The sequence below is a fragment of the Eucyclogobius newberryi genome, unplaced genomic scaffold (genome assembly GCF_026437365.1).
Source record: "Eucyclogobius newberryi isolate DKJ021-1_F unplaced genomic scaffold, fEucNew1.0.hap1 SCAF_17, whole genome shotgun sequence".
Lineage (NCBI taxonomy): Eukaryota > Metazoa > Chordata > Actinopteri > Gobiiformes > Gobiidae > Eucyclogobius > Eucyclogobius newberryi.
Genome location: NW_027315801.1, coordinates 7,634,342 through 7,649,484, shown reverse-complemented (window position 1 = coordinate 7,649,484; position 15,143 = coordinate 7,634,342). Strand labels below are relative to the sequence as shown.

Genomic DNA, 15,143 nt, shown 5'->3' with positions numbered 1-15,143 from the left:
CCATCTTGAACTTATTTAATTGCAGGTGATTTTATTTCTCCAATATAGCTTGAAAACATGCATTCTTACAGTTTACAGGCTCACCATTCCACAGATCTGCCCTGTAATCTCCATACATATACATTTAATGCAGAAAAGTTATAGAAAATGAAGGAGATTGTAGTGAAAAAAAGAAATACAACAGCCCTTAAGTACTAATTAATTTAGTCTCTTCCAAACACTGACATTTACTGACATAATTACAACAAAAAAATCACATGTCCAGGATTAAAATCTGAATTGTGGATGGACACGTTTAACTCTTTATTTATTTTGTCATCGACTTTAGACGAATAATGAAATGAAATAAGGAGAGACTTTTTCAAAACAATTTATTAATCACAAAGTTATATAAAATGACATAAAACAAAGGATTTTAACTGAAAACATTCAACCGAAACCGTGAAGTCAGAGTAAATAGGTGTCATTAGACGTCAGGGAATTTAGTCCTGGTTTAGTCAGAAAAGAAATGTTTAAATATGTTGTAAAAAGCACAAAACAACACTTTTGACTACTATTTAAACAGCAGTGTCTCTATATATTTATGCAAAGACAATTGTAAAAATTTTAAACTTTTGGAATTCAAAAAAAAGAAAATAGCGGATTATCTTTGATTAAAACACAAATAATAAAAAAAAAAGCAATGACCTAAATAACTCTATTTACACAGGGAGACGATTTATTAGATTAGAAACTGAATATTGAAATCAAGTTACAAAAAATCTTGAAGGTTTACGCCATTCCAAATCGCTCCGCACGCTTCACCTTCTTGGCCTGAGGAAAAGAAAACACACAATTATTAGTATGAAACACATGTAAAAAAACAGAACAATCAAGTTTAATTGTAGAAGAAATCTGACTTCATCTGATTTTGAGCTTTAAATGTTGGCAAAACGTTCACTTTATATTTTCAAACGCAGAAAAAGCTTATTTTTAACCTGTTACCATCCACCTATTTCGCTCTGTGCACGATGGTCAGACCCAAATGGCATTGCTTATTAAAAGAGGATCTTACAGCCCGCATGTGAGTGTGATGCATCATTAGAAAGCTTAGGCCTTTTAGTTTCTGCAGATGTGCACATGAACAGATGAACTGTCAGGGCTTCAGAACTTACACTACAGAAGCCCAAACATGAACAAAACATCCTTTTTTTAGTCTCGCCTGAATTTTGTCAATTTGTAATGGTCCTGAGCATGACATACTTCATTGTGTGCTTATGCTGTTCACTGTACATGTTTATCTTGTTGACAACAACTGTGTAAAGTTTCAGATCTCTGGGAACAGGCATTTTGGTGCTGTTGACCATTTTGTATCAAAAAGTATATTCGGAACAAGTGATCCAAATGTGCCAAACTGACAAAATGATCATAAAACATATATTGATGTTTTGTAGGCCACTAATACTCATTATAACTGCTAAAAAACAATGTGTAAATATGAGTTTACCCATGAATTTCCCATATCGAGGTGAAAAGAAAAAAATATATATTTTTATTTTATTTTTGTATTGGTATAATAATACATATAACAAAATGCGAGTCCAAAAGGCTAATAAAATCAGAAAACGTGATGCGTAAAATCTAGTCGCCTCCTGCCGAAAAATCTTGGGTCTGACAGCCTTACGCACGAGAATATAGAGGATTCTGTGTGAATAAGGCCTTAGTCCCGCCCCGCATTCGAAAGCTTGGCTCTTTGGCTAGAATAATATGTCAAAGTCTCCTACGTCACCGTTAGCATTAGCTAAGGGCTAAAAACAAAAGATGTATGCGCGCGTCGGAAGCAGCGGCGGCTGTAAAAAAACAAACCCGTGAACAGAAAAATTTGTGAATGCCAAACACAATTCAAATACAAGTCAAACAGGTCATTTGTTATGGACGGAGAAATGTCAGAGAAGAAAACTTTGTTTACTTGACAATATCTCGAAATCGGATAACTTCAAGAAAAATATAAGTGGATATTGTTTTTCCAATGATTCCTTATGGACAGACTGAGCACAAGGATGTACAGAATTAAAGCCGTTTTGTTCGTCATAAACAGCAAACAGGACATGCGTTTGTAAAAGTTGAAACTTTCTCACAAATTATTGGCAATTGCTTCTTGGGGCATTTTATTCAATCAATGAGATATTTGTTTTGTTTAGAAAATAACCTTTAAAATGATGTATAACTTGCTGGTATTGACCACGGAAATAAAAGTGATGATCTTTTGTACTTTTGTAATTTGGAAAATGCTCGCCGGCGCGCAGGTGGATGGTAACATTAATTGTTTGTTTTCAGTCGTGATAATTTTGCAGTGTAGATTTTGTTTTTCCCCCCCCATGTTAAACTTTGATGTGACATTTTTTACTGTGAATTAAAACATTTTGTGAGGGTTTTTCCATTTTGAACTTTTAAACTGATAAAAACACAAATACTGCAAAAATAATCCACTGTAATTTAGAATTTAACTTCAGATATATTTTAAATTGTTATAAACTCAAAATCTGATGAAACTAAACATTTCCCATGTAATATTTGAAGATAAACCACCAGTAAATGATCTACACTTCAGCTGAAGCTACTGCGTGTTACGTGTTGTCATGCTGCCAGCAGGGGGCGCACAGACCCGTACCTCCACTTCAGGCGTGGCTGCAGTGACTCCGGTCTGAACGCCAAACCGCTCTTTTCTCTTCTTCAGCTTCTCGTCTTCTTCAATCTGTTCAAAAGGACACAAACATGTAGGTAATTTTCAACACCTGGACAAACCAAACGTCTGGACCAACCAAACGTCTGGACCCGGACTACATCCGGACTACACCCGGACTACACCCGGACTACACCCGGACTACACCCGGACTACACCCGGACTACACCCGGACTACACCCGGACTACACCCGGACTACACCCGGACTACAGTGGCTTTTATCATGTTTCTTTAAAATAAAACTCAAGTCTCCGTGACAGAAAAGACATCAAACCCAGTAATAACAGATATTAACTAAAAACCAGGTCAAAACATCTGCATTTTCAATATTCACAGAAGAAAACAGCAGATATTTACTTTTTGTGAAATTGAGGACACGTTCCCACCAAAGCGCTCGGCCCTCTTCTTCAGCTGATCCACATTCACCTGAAAGATTAAAAGAAGAGTCAAACAAAAAAAATATAAAATGCAAGTTTGAACATGAGTTTGTAGAAGAAGTATATGGAAAACTTACAGGAGTTTTTCCAGTTGCAACAGAACCTGAAGAAACAAAACATGACATCATAATCGGGACATCATAATCGCGACATCATAATCGTGACATCATAATCACATTTAGAGTTTGACGTTCATCAAAAACGTTACTACCGTTATTAAACACTAAACTGTAGAAGAGCGTTTGGAGGCCCCGGTCCACAACAGAACATCCTGAGGTTTTTCAGGTACTCATCAGTGATGAGGGGCTGCAGCAGCTAACAGCTAACTTCTAACTTTTATGGCCCATTACAGGGTTACCATGGTCACAAAGAAGATTAGTTTCAGGTGAAACTGTAAATAGACTGCTATTATCAGGAGGCTCCGCCCAGTGGGCAGGGCTTACTCAGAGTTCAGACTAGATCCACAGATTGAGAATAACTCTTTGACGAGAGTCGATTATAACCTGCTGGCCGTATGAGGGATTACACATGTTTAGTGTTCTGAAAGAGCCGGTAGTTCATCGTTCCACTGCTTAACTTTATTATGCTTCGTCTAATGCAGGGGTGTCCTAATTGTGGCCCAGGGGCAAAATGCGGCCATCTGACCCATTTTGGTTGGCCCTCAAGCTTCCTGCTAAATTGGCCCAAACAACAAAAAGTACTGATTTTTACTGTAAAATTGGACAAATTCAAACATGTTTATGTAATGCCAACCTAATATTAATGTTTCAAGTCTTATTAAGGGCGTGGAGGCTAAATTTCAAACGGTTTAACATTCAAAATGCGGCCCTCAGTGAAAAAGGTTTGGACCCGCGTGGTCTAAGGCATCTGTGTTAGATAAATGTTTTTTTATGAATAAAAGTCACTTTTAGACGTTCGATCCCGAGCTCTTGAATGAAGAGATTTAATATAAGATATGCAGCTCTAAACATGGTTCACTGGGATGTGTTAGTGGAATCAAGTGGTTTAGATCATTACTACAGGGCTGTTAAAATGTGGCTTTTCCAGAACAGTTTTAAAATGATCTTGAGCTTTAGCAGAACTAGTAAACTATTATTATGAGCTGATCAAAATAGTGTTGGAAAATGTAGTATCACAGCAACACTAATTACAACAAATAAAAACGGAATAAAAAAGCGATTCAGAATGTATAAACAAGATTTAAGCACCAAAGAAATATTAATGATGGACATAACTTCAATATAGTACCTGGGGCTGGGCTTTTTGCATCTGCTGGGAGGCCAAACCTACAGGAAACACAACATTTAAACAGAGTAAAGAGCGAGAAGAAACACACTGTGCAAGAGGAACAGAGGGCGCTAAAGAGAGGGCTATTGGGAGGGCTAGAGGGAGGACTAGAGGGGAGCTAGAGGGAGGACTAGAGGGAGCTAAAGGGAGGGCTAGAGGGAGGGCTAGAGGGAGGGCTACACGGCTAAAGGGGCTACAGGGCTGACCTGGCGGCGCGCTGGGCCTTCTTGCTGTCCGCAGTCGCTGGCATGTTGAAGCGCTCGGCTCTTTTCTGGAGCCTCTGCAACAAAAAGCAGTTTTCAAACGTGAGCCTGGCGACAGAAAACGGCACACGAGCCGCTGTTTAGTCCATAAGACGTACAGACTCAGACGACGGCGCATTTATTGACAAAAGCTCTGTTCAGACGGGATTAGCTTTACCCGGGAGCGTCTGTAAGATTTAAACGACGACGCCACGTCCGATGTCAATGGAAATGGCGGATACACGCACTGAAATATGACAATAACATTCTAAGTATTTCATGTCGTTAGCATTTAGCGTGAAACGTTGTTCTTTTTCACAGTCGACTTCCAGAACGACACGGCCTCTCGATCCACACTTAAACCCAAAAGCACCAAAACGTTTCCAAAAGTTGGAATTTTTTTTTAATCCATCTGCATTAAATTCACGGACTAAAACGGCCCAAATCACAGACACGAGCCTCTGCACGGGACGAGAATCACACGAGGACTCTAAAACTGATAATTATACGTACCTCAGTCGCCGATGACGGAGGCTCGATTTTCACCACCTTTTTAGCCGCGCTGTGAAGACAAGAACAGTCAGAATCGGCTCATTTTTAATGACTAAACGCTCTTTAAAGTGACTAAGGAGGTTGAGAATATTCTGTTAATAATCGATAATCATGTTATTCAGGTCACAACGTAATCGTGACAAGCAAAATTAAGTATTTTTAGTTCCGTCTGTCGTCCCAAAAAAAAAAGACCTCAACGTAAATAACCTTTGTTTTTGTCACGTTAAACTCGATTAAGTCTTTCCGAAAGTTCAGTAATACCGCTCACAAACTTGAGGAACAGTGACCACGAGAATGAAAGAAAATTAAACATTTCACAGTTGTCCCGTCTCAGTTTCAATAACAATCATGAATAATTGCTATATTGTGACGTTTTACTCACAACAAATCGGAACAGAACCATTGGATATCATGTAAACTGAAGTGAATTATTGCCCACGGCGTAAAGTTCCTCGATTATTTAATATAAATAAAGCAACACTGTAAAACTGATTCAAAAAATGGGAGGCGAATACATCCGTGACACTCACTCTTCTGAATCCGTGGTTTCCGGAGCTTTTGCGGCCTTCACCGGGCTGGCGCTGTCCGCTTTACTGAAGTCCTGAAACGCACAAAACACAAACACGCCTCCATAAGCACCGGGAACACGATCACGCCACGGCTCAACCAAGACGACAGCAGCTTTTGGCGTTACGCTCCACATGAATCACTCTGAACACAAAGATCTACCTCTGCGTCTTCTGCCAAGACATCGTCCACGTCCACATCTTCTTCTGCGTCACAAAGAACAGATCACAGTTAATCACAGGGTTCCAACGCATTTTCAAAGACCAAATTCGACCACTTTCGAGGTCGATTTGCACGTTTGTTTTGCAAAGCTCCTTCTGCACCGCATCCAGGACGGCAATAAACGAGCAAAAGCATATTTCAACTGTCGTTTCTGGAATGTGCACTTTGAGAATGTGGTTAAGAGTGTCACGCGGAGGCTCGGTGACGTCAAGATTATTCTGGTCATCGACTATCGTGATGATTCAAGTCACATACAATCCTAAGCCGCAAAAAATTATAAACGTGACCATTTAAGACGCAGTATATAGTCTTTTTGGTTTCATTTATGCATGATTTTGGCTAATTAGAAGTAATTTCCTGTCGTATAGGGCAGGGGTCCCCAACCACCGGGCCGGGGACCGGTGCCGGTCCGCAACGCGTTTGCTACCGGTCCGTACAAAAACTGGATCAGTTACAGCATCTTCTCTGACGTAACTTTGGCCTGTTCCTCATGACATTAATAAGCTCATCTGTGGATATATAATGAAAACCCTTATAGGAGATTGCCAATGAAATCAATTAAATATAATGGCAAGTATATTATATTTCTGCTCTTGTCCTGCATGAGAACATAACTGATACGTGCATTATACGTCATTAGGGACATATCGCATCAAACGCGCTGCCCAAAAGTAGACCAAAAGCTCGCGAAAATGAGTAAAAAACAAAAGTCTTTGAAGAACATTTTTGCAAAGGGGAAAAGGCCAAGTGAGGAGCAGACGAGGAGCAGACGAGGAGCCAGCGGGGATTTTGGACACGTCTCCTGGGCCAGCATTCTGCAACTGCTACGCGATCACCCGTTTTTACTTTTAAAAGAGTTTGAGTGCTACTTTCCGCGCCGTGACGGCAACAAGACAGAATTACGGAGCAGACTGGACTTAAACACACCGCGGGGGTCATTGTCTCCCATCACTCCTAGATCATCACACACATCACATCTCATTGCACAGAAACACATGCAGGGCCCCCACTGATTCAGCGTGTGGTGAGTTGTAACTTTCATGCACTTATTTTTGCCATATTTATCTGATGAGCTTCCACAAGTCAGAAGAACAGTGAGGACACGTGTAACTGTACGTTATGTTACTCCAATTCGGATCTTTTGGTATGGTACACTTAATGTACAAACGCGTCTTTTCCGAGCTGTATCGAATGGAAGCCTAAGCCCCGCCCACTTCCGAGCAAGTTAACTTGACCGTGACATAAACTGGCACACCGGTCTGTGAAAATAAAACCTACATTATTCCAGTCCGTGGTGCAAAAAGGTTGGGGACCCCTGGTATAGGGCATTTTAGAAGTGGCCTAAATTAGCATTCTTTACTGTCAAAAGCATAAGAAACAGATTGGCAAGTTAAAGCAGAATTGAGTAACATTTTGACCCGACTGAACGTCTTTTTTAAGTCCCAGAGATGGTCAAATATGTATTTTTGGAGCGTTTCAAGCATTCGTCATCGCCCCCTGCTGTCGCCGAGCGGAAAACCAGCCGTCAACACGACATCAACCCAAAGATAACTCTCCTGAGAAACCCTGACTTTACTTTTTTTATATTTGACAATGTGAAAAGGTCATTATGATAAAAGAAAAAGCTTTTGCGTTTTCTGACAGTGTATTTTCCCAAGGGGCCTGCAGGGGGAGCTCAGTCTGATTTGTTACAACAGAATCTACATTATAAATATGTCTGTCTTGAAAACATAAATCGTAATAACGTTTTATGCTTTTTCTTTTGTGATTATCTATGGTTTAAGTCAGGTTGTATGTATTATTTGTTATTGTTAAACGGACAAATGCTTGCGTTATTGTTTGCTGCATTTTGTTTTGTCTCGTTAATAAAAAGTTATAAATAAATCAAAGTAAATTCTGCTGCTGCTGCGCCAAGGCTTAAACCGCTCGGCAAAAACACTCCTTGCATTTCATTTTAAACTAACTAATCCCGGTGAAAACAACCAAAATGTGTTTGAAGTGGACAAACCGTGCTCGTTCAGATAGGCCTGCAGCCGGGCGATGAGCTCGCCTTTGTTACCCTTCATCTCCAGGCCTCGGGCTTCACACTCCTGCCTCAGCTCGGCCAGCTACGAACACAAACGTGCAGCGGGTTATGACTAATGAACAATAATAAAAACATATTGATTTAACGATTACTCTCGATTATTGAGACAGAACACACAGCTGTGAAATCCTGTAATTTTCTTTCATTCTTGTGGATGGCTAAAGGTTTAAAGTAACGGTGTGTACCTTTCTGTAAGTAAAAGGTCACCTGCAGTAATAAAAAATAGAAAGCTGTGCAGCTCCACAGGGCTGTGTACTTTCTTCCTTGCTTTTCTCCCTGTATACAAACTGCTGCACCTCCAGCCACGACTCTATAAAACCGATCAAGTTTGCGGACACCACCACCCTAACCATGACGACGACACCACCCTCATCGGGCTCATCTCGGACAGGGATGAGTCTGTCTACAGGAGAGAGGTGGACCGGCTGGTGTCCTGGTGCAGCCGTAACAACCTGGAGCTCAACGCCCAGGAGACGGTGAAGATGATCGTGGACTTCAGGACCTCAAGTGGGAGCCCGCCATCAGCTCCCTCATCAATAAGGACCAGCAGAGGATGTACTTGCAGCAGCAGCTGAGGAAAGCCAATCTGACAGCGGAGATGATGGTGCAGTTCTACACGGCCATCATTGAGTCCATCCTCACAGACTCCATCACTTTGTGGTATTCTGGAGCTACAGCCAGGGACAAACAGAGACTACAGCGCAGTGTGCACTCTGCTGAGAAGGTGATCGGCCGCAAACTTCCATCTCTGCTAGAGGCCACTCCCCTCAGGCAGGAGGCTACGGTCCATCCGGACCAGAACCTGCCGTCATAAGAACAGTTTCTTTCCCTCTGCCGTTGGACTCATGAACACTTTCTAAGCATTTGCACTCACTGCACTGTTCTCCATATTTTACTTGTGTATATATCATGCCTATTCCTAACATTATTTTAACTTTACTTACCTTTTTTAATATATATCTGGTAGCTATTCAGTGTTTTGTATGAATTGTTCAATGTTTTGTCGTTTGTGTTGCATGAATCACCAGGACAAGTTCCTATGTCTGTGAATATTTGTTCATTGACAAATGGCAATAAACCTTATTCTGATAACGTTATAGTCAAAGGAATTGGCATTTTCACGGAAACGAGCAGGAGATGAATGAGCTTAAGGGGCTAAAGGATAAATGAACATATTTAAACTTTTACAAACCAAATAAAGAACGTACAAATAAAAACATGTATATAATTTAGTCTTTAAATCATTATCACTAAAACATTAAGGCTCAATTTCAGGAAACATCAAAATCCCGCAAATAACCGCACTAATCTCGCGGTATTTACATCGCACAGCTGAAAATGTATCGATTTCCTGAAGCTTTTTAAGATGAATTAGTGCTTCAAACGCATCTTTTTGCAAGTATATGGATTATTTAATCATTTGTGCAAGTAAAACGGCAAATGTAACTTTAAGTTAAACTTTTATTCAAACACGAGTTGCTTAAAAACGCGAATAGTCCGTGGCGGTAGCAGCAACAGCTAGTTAGCATCAGGCTAACTGAATGAACAACGTGAACACGCCGGCGAGCGAGCCGTAATGCGTGAAATAACGTAAACATGAGGCGTTTTCTGTCGTAAAAACTACACCACTGCATCTAACCCTTCACTGGGTTCGTGTTCGGGCCGCGGAGAGTCGCTTTACCGCGTTAAAAAGTGTAAATAAAGCGGGCAAACCTTGAGCTTTTGCAGTTCTATGACTTCAGCCATGTTTTCCTCTTCGTCCAATCACAGAGCAGCAGCGGCTCCTTCTGCTGCTGAAGCCGGACATGAGGCGCTCTGAGGCGAGTAGAGACACCGTGTGGCCGCTGGAGGAAGTGCTGTGCAATATCAGCTGTTTGTTGTTTATTCTTGTTCTTTTTTTTGTTGTAGTTTGTTTGTTTCTTATACAGTTTTAGTTTTTTTTATTCTCTTTGTACATTAAGTGACTATTATTGAACCTGTTTATTGAGACCCGCCCCCCTACGGTTTGTATACACCGGTTTGTCATGATTTCATAAAAATAAATTAATAAAACCAGTAGAGAACGTGTTTGAAAAAGATATTGACCCTAAAAACACAGAGTTTCCCACAGATTTGCACTGAGACGAGCAATACTTATTTTAACCATTTTATTATACACAGTTTTGGGAGAAAAACTAAATAAATAAAGTTGCTTAAATACATTTAAGACAAATTCAAATTCACTTTATTCATAGAGCACATTTTATAAGCAAAACAGTTAAAGTGCAGCACAAACAACAACAACAACAACAACAACAACAACATAAGGTATGATAAGTGCACAGTGTTATAGTCTAGTCCTGCAACAATAAAACCGCTCTTATCAAATCAGAGCAAACCATAAAATAACAATAAAGAAAAGTTAAATACATTTAAATTCAATAAAAAAACACAGCAAACAACACAAGCAAAAAGTATTGACAATGATATTTTTTGACTCTTTATTAGCTCTAAACTACAATTAACAGTGAATTATCGATTACGCACCGCTATATTATGAGCGTAAAACCTACTTCAGAATCACCTTTTCCTCTGTAGGACGACGTGAAACACCAAAAAGTCAAAAGTATTTAACATATTCTGTCTTTTGATGAGGTAAAATAGTCTCGAAGGCTTTAGTGACGCACGTGAAGTTCCAGCGTTCATGGTCGACACATTAGTCAGAATAAAAAAACGCATGGAGAGATAACATTTTACTCTTAGTACAAGTATAAAGTATTGGTCCAACAAATTACTTAAGTGAAAGTAGCATTTATTTTAGTCTCACAACAATCTATTGTATATTGACAGTACATTTGATACCAAACAAAGGTTTAAAAATGGCGTCTAGATGGAGAATTGTTCTGAATTAAGTGTATTTTTATGACAATTTGATTTAGTAATGCATGATTAACAATCTCTCATTCAGGTCTTCCCTTGTAGGAATAAAATAAATTAAATAAATAAATTAAATAAATTAAATAAATTAAATAAATTAAATAAATTAAATAAATTAAATAAATTAAATAAATTAAATAAATTAAATAAATTAAATAAATTAAATAAATTAAATTAAATAAATGAATAAAATAAATAAATTTAAATTCAAATTAATGTGATAAAATGTGAATATATGATTATATTTCTGTGATGTATTTTATCATTTGTTTGTGAAGGTATCATGAAGATGGGCCAAAGAATGTTGCCCCAGGGGGGGAGTTGCACCCCCCCTTGCAGGCTTTATCTCTACGGAAAAATACCAAGTGCCTTGATGTGAGGCTGACCAATGAGAAATGTGACCCGCCTATTCCAGAATATCTAATAAAACCAACCGGCATGGGAAAAAACAGGGTGAGACGCAGGAGGATCACGCAGGCTGCTTACCACAGCTTGCGTGATCAGTCCCCGCGTTTTCTCCCATGCATGCCATACAAATGTCTGATATTTCTGTGTCGTTTCATATTCTAAGTTGAATTGTGTTCTCTATGTGTTACGGAATAGCATCTGGTGTATGTCTAATTCCATGACATTTTCTGGTCCTATCGAGCCGGACGACAAGCTGCCCTTCGCGGAGATTGACGGGTGAATCGGTGAAGTCTGTGCACAGCTAAAAGAAGTCCACTTTTCCCGTGGCCGCCCATCGCACCTCATTCTCCGCGAGGAGAGCGCGTCGTTTCGAAGCAGCAGGAGAACACAGGCGACAAAGAAGGTCAGACAAAAACATTGTGTGTGAAAAAGAGTTAGCCATGAAACGTTTTATGCATTTAGTTTGATATTTACTGGAAAAATATTTTAGGCTCTTATGCCCAGTTTAGGTATTACTGAGGAAATACCCAGTTTCATATTACTGAGGAAATATTGTAAGCTTATGGACGAGATAAGTTTCTCACATAAGCAAGGAGTTTGATTATTGCTGGAAAAATATTGGTTGGCTTTGTGTAGATAAGTTTCTCACATAAAGGAGTTAAATTGCTCACCATGAGTTAAGTTTCTCACAGGAAAGAAAGTCATGAAGCCTTATGCCGAGTTGTTACTGACATAAAGATGTGTGAATGTAAGCGCTGTGCACGAGCGAAGTAAGTAAGAGAGAAGTGTGAATGTGTGAATGAGGATTAATAAGTGATTAACTAACAAGTGTGAATCACAATTAATCATACAAGGGTCACAAGGCGTTATTCTGAGAGATCTAAAATTTGCAGTCATGGGTGAATCTTAAACACCACATTTATGTCCGGAGGAATCTAATAAGGAATTTTCTCTAGAAGCTTGACATTGACCGTGACTGTAAAGCAAGTAGCATTTCTCTCAGACGACCGAGACCACATAATGCCAGAATTATCACCCCAAACTGTAAAAAGACAAAGGAAAAGTCATAAGAGGATTTTGGAGGGAGACTTCCAGTGTGCTCAGATGACGTGGCAGAGAGGGGGAGATAAGGGGGGTCAACAAGGCAGGAGAATGGGAAGAAAGCAGTTCAGAGGACGCTCTGAAGGAAGGTTAATGAATTAATAGGAACTAAACTCAGCTGGTTTTAAATTTTAGTTAATGAGAACTCTGTAGAACAAATTTAGGGTTTTTGTTTTGATTGGCAACAATCAATTATAAAGATTTTATTAAACTTGATAAGAGATGAAGATGATTTCAGATTTTTATAGATGGCCAATATTTTGGGGAATGTGATCACAAGACAGGGCACTTCCTGTCCCCGACATAGAAGACAAAAGTTGTGTTTTGTTTTTTGTGTGCACAGAACAAAGCTACGTTTTGTTTTGTTTTATTTTTGGACTTGACGGAAATTATCTTTTTGGACTTATTATGTAACCATAATGCATGACTAGATGAAAGTACAGGACGAAAAGACAGAAGTGTTTTTAAATTTAGGATCAAATACAGGCACAGGCCTGGAAGTGATAATATGGGTAAATGAGTGACTACTGATGTTTTTGGACATAAGACTAGAACGGGCAGTAAGTAAAGTGATTTATTTGTATTATCATGAGGAAACCTCGTATTGCATGTAGACGTAAGTGAGGGAATAAGTTAAATAGTGACGTCCAATGCCCTCCTAGGAAAGACATGACTGTGTGTCATTAACTAAAGGCAAACGACACCAAGTCATAAAAGATAGTCAGAGATAAGGGGCTATTGACTGGCAAAGACTCTGGAGGAGTGTAGAGCAGCGTAATGCAGGAGTAGAATACATTTTATGAGACCCGCAGATTACCTGAAGATAGTGAAAACTAAACAGGGGGATGGTGAATCAATACATCAGTTTAGAAGCAGAATGACAGGGATATTTTAAAGATAACTAACTGGAATCCCAGGGGATGCAGCGTCTGATTGTTATATCAGCAGCAGAGAGAAAGTAAAAGCAGGTTACAAGTGAGGGTAAAGAGTAAGAGAAAAGAGAGAAAGAAAAAGCAGGTTTAGAAATTTGGAAATGGGTGTTTCCTCCGTTACGAGGGGAAGACAGCGAGGAAGACGAGAGGAAGACAGAGAGAAAGATGAGAGACAAAGGAAAGACAAAGAAAGTAGGCAATTACAAGGGGAAAAAACAGGTTGATAAAATGATGTGCCTTATGGACAAGGGGAAGGTTTAGAATCATTTTGATTTTTAATACACATATAGACTTGTTAGAACAAACTAATACACATTGTTTGTAAAGCATCACATGAGCAGGTGTGAGAGATTGAGTTTGAAACTTACCTGAAGCACATATAGAAGATTAGCACATATTACATTAGATGTGTGACTTTATTCAGGCCACACCCACAGAGGAGATGTGAAATTATTATTTATGTGAAGAATTCAAAGTTGTGAACTGACCCTTATGGCCAGCTCAACGGGGGAATTATTGAGATAATTATTATTGTTTGATGTATTTGAATGGCACACACACACACACACACATACATACATACATACATACATACACGCGCACACGTGGAGACCAAACATTTAGAGTTTGAGACATTTAGAGTTTGAGACATTTAGAGTTTGAAACATTTAGAGTTTGAAACATTTAGAGTTTGAAACATTTGGGGTTTGAAACAAATGGTGGTAAAACAGATAGGTTTGGCAGTGTCGGATTACAGACACAGACACATGGGCCCAGCGCCGTGGAAGGAGGGGCTCAGCCAGGGATGTGACCACTGAACTGTGAAAGGTCAAGCGGTGACATTGCGGAGTGGAAGACAGACGCAATTCCATCTCTTCCTTGATTACATCCTGGATTAGTGAACGTTGTAAACTATCTGGATTATAGAATTTTGTTTAAGTGTGGAAGTTTGAGAAATGGGCAAGGCCATTTATCAAAAGGAGGGATATGTACGTGTAAACAAATATTCCGAATCAATAATTACAAAAAAAAAAAATTGTAAACAAGAAAACTGTTTGAAATACACTGAATTGTCGAAAATACTTTGTTTATCACCGCAGCAAAACGTGTTGGAGATGTGGTGTTTACAGAGACGAGCCAAGTGGACGAGCCAAGTGGACGGAGCCACACCGTGTCGTCCTCACACCGACCATTGGAGGGACGAGAACATGGGTGCTCTCATGGGAAAGTGAGAGAAATGTCTGGACAACACAGCGGCAGATCCATAACATCGCAGACGCAGGACTTCGTTTGTATGAGTTTTGTCCAGAGTCTACGGTAGAGTACGATACTCTGCTACAATGGATGAGGAGACAGATTCTACAGTACGCAAAGTACTATACTCTTCTACGATGAACGAGAGCCAGAGGCTACGGTGCGCAGAGTACCATACTCTGTGAAAAAGAATCAACGAGTTATCATCATCACAGCGATGACGGTAATATGGGTGCTGAACACCTGTATTATGCACCGGACAATCGGGACAATCGATCAACATACACAACTGTGTATACCGAGAAATGAAACATACACAGACCTAAAATAAAGGGAAGAAAATAAGTGATCAACATGAAAGGTTATGAAATGTGTAATGTGAAATGTACAATGTATAATTGACATGACAGAGGCTG

General features: G+C 39.5%; 1 protein-coding gene across 1 annotated transcript; it reads right to left on the bottom strand.

The window, feature by feature from the left end:
* Positions 1-702: 702 nt before the first annotated feature.
* Positions 703-9,939, bottom strand: sarnp (SAP domain containing ribonucleoprotein). The gene is made up of 11 exons (XM_072448881.1): positions 9,830-9,939; positions 8,039-8,138; positions 5,971-6,014; positions 5,772-5,842; positions 5,203-5,251; positions 4,654-4,727; positions 4,409-4,446; positions 3,238-3,263; positions 3,081-3,149; positions 2,651-2,734; positions 703-813 (listed from the first exon to the last, which is right to left on the bottom strand). The coding sequence occupies exons 1-11, from the start codon at positions 9,860-9,862 to the stop codon at positions 772-774; spliced, it is 630 nt and encodes a 209-aa protein (XP_072304982.1). The 5' UTR covers positions 9,863-9,939; the 3' UTR covers positions 703-771.
* Positions 9,940-15,143: the final 5,204 nt, after the last annotated feature.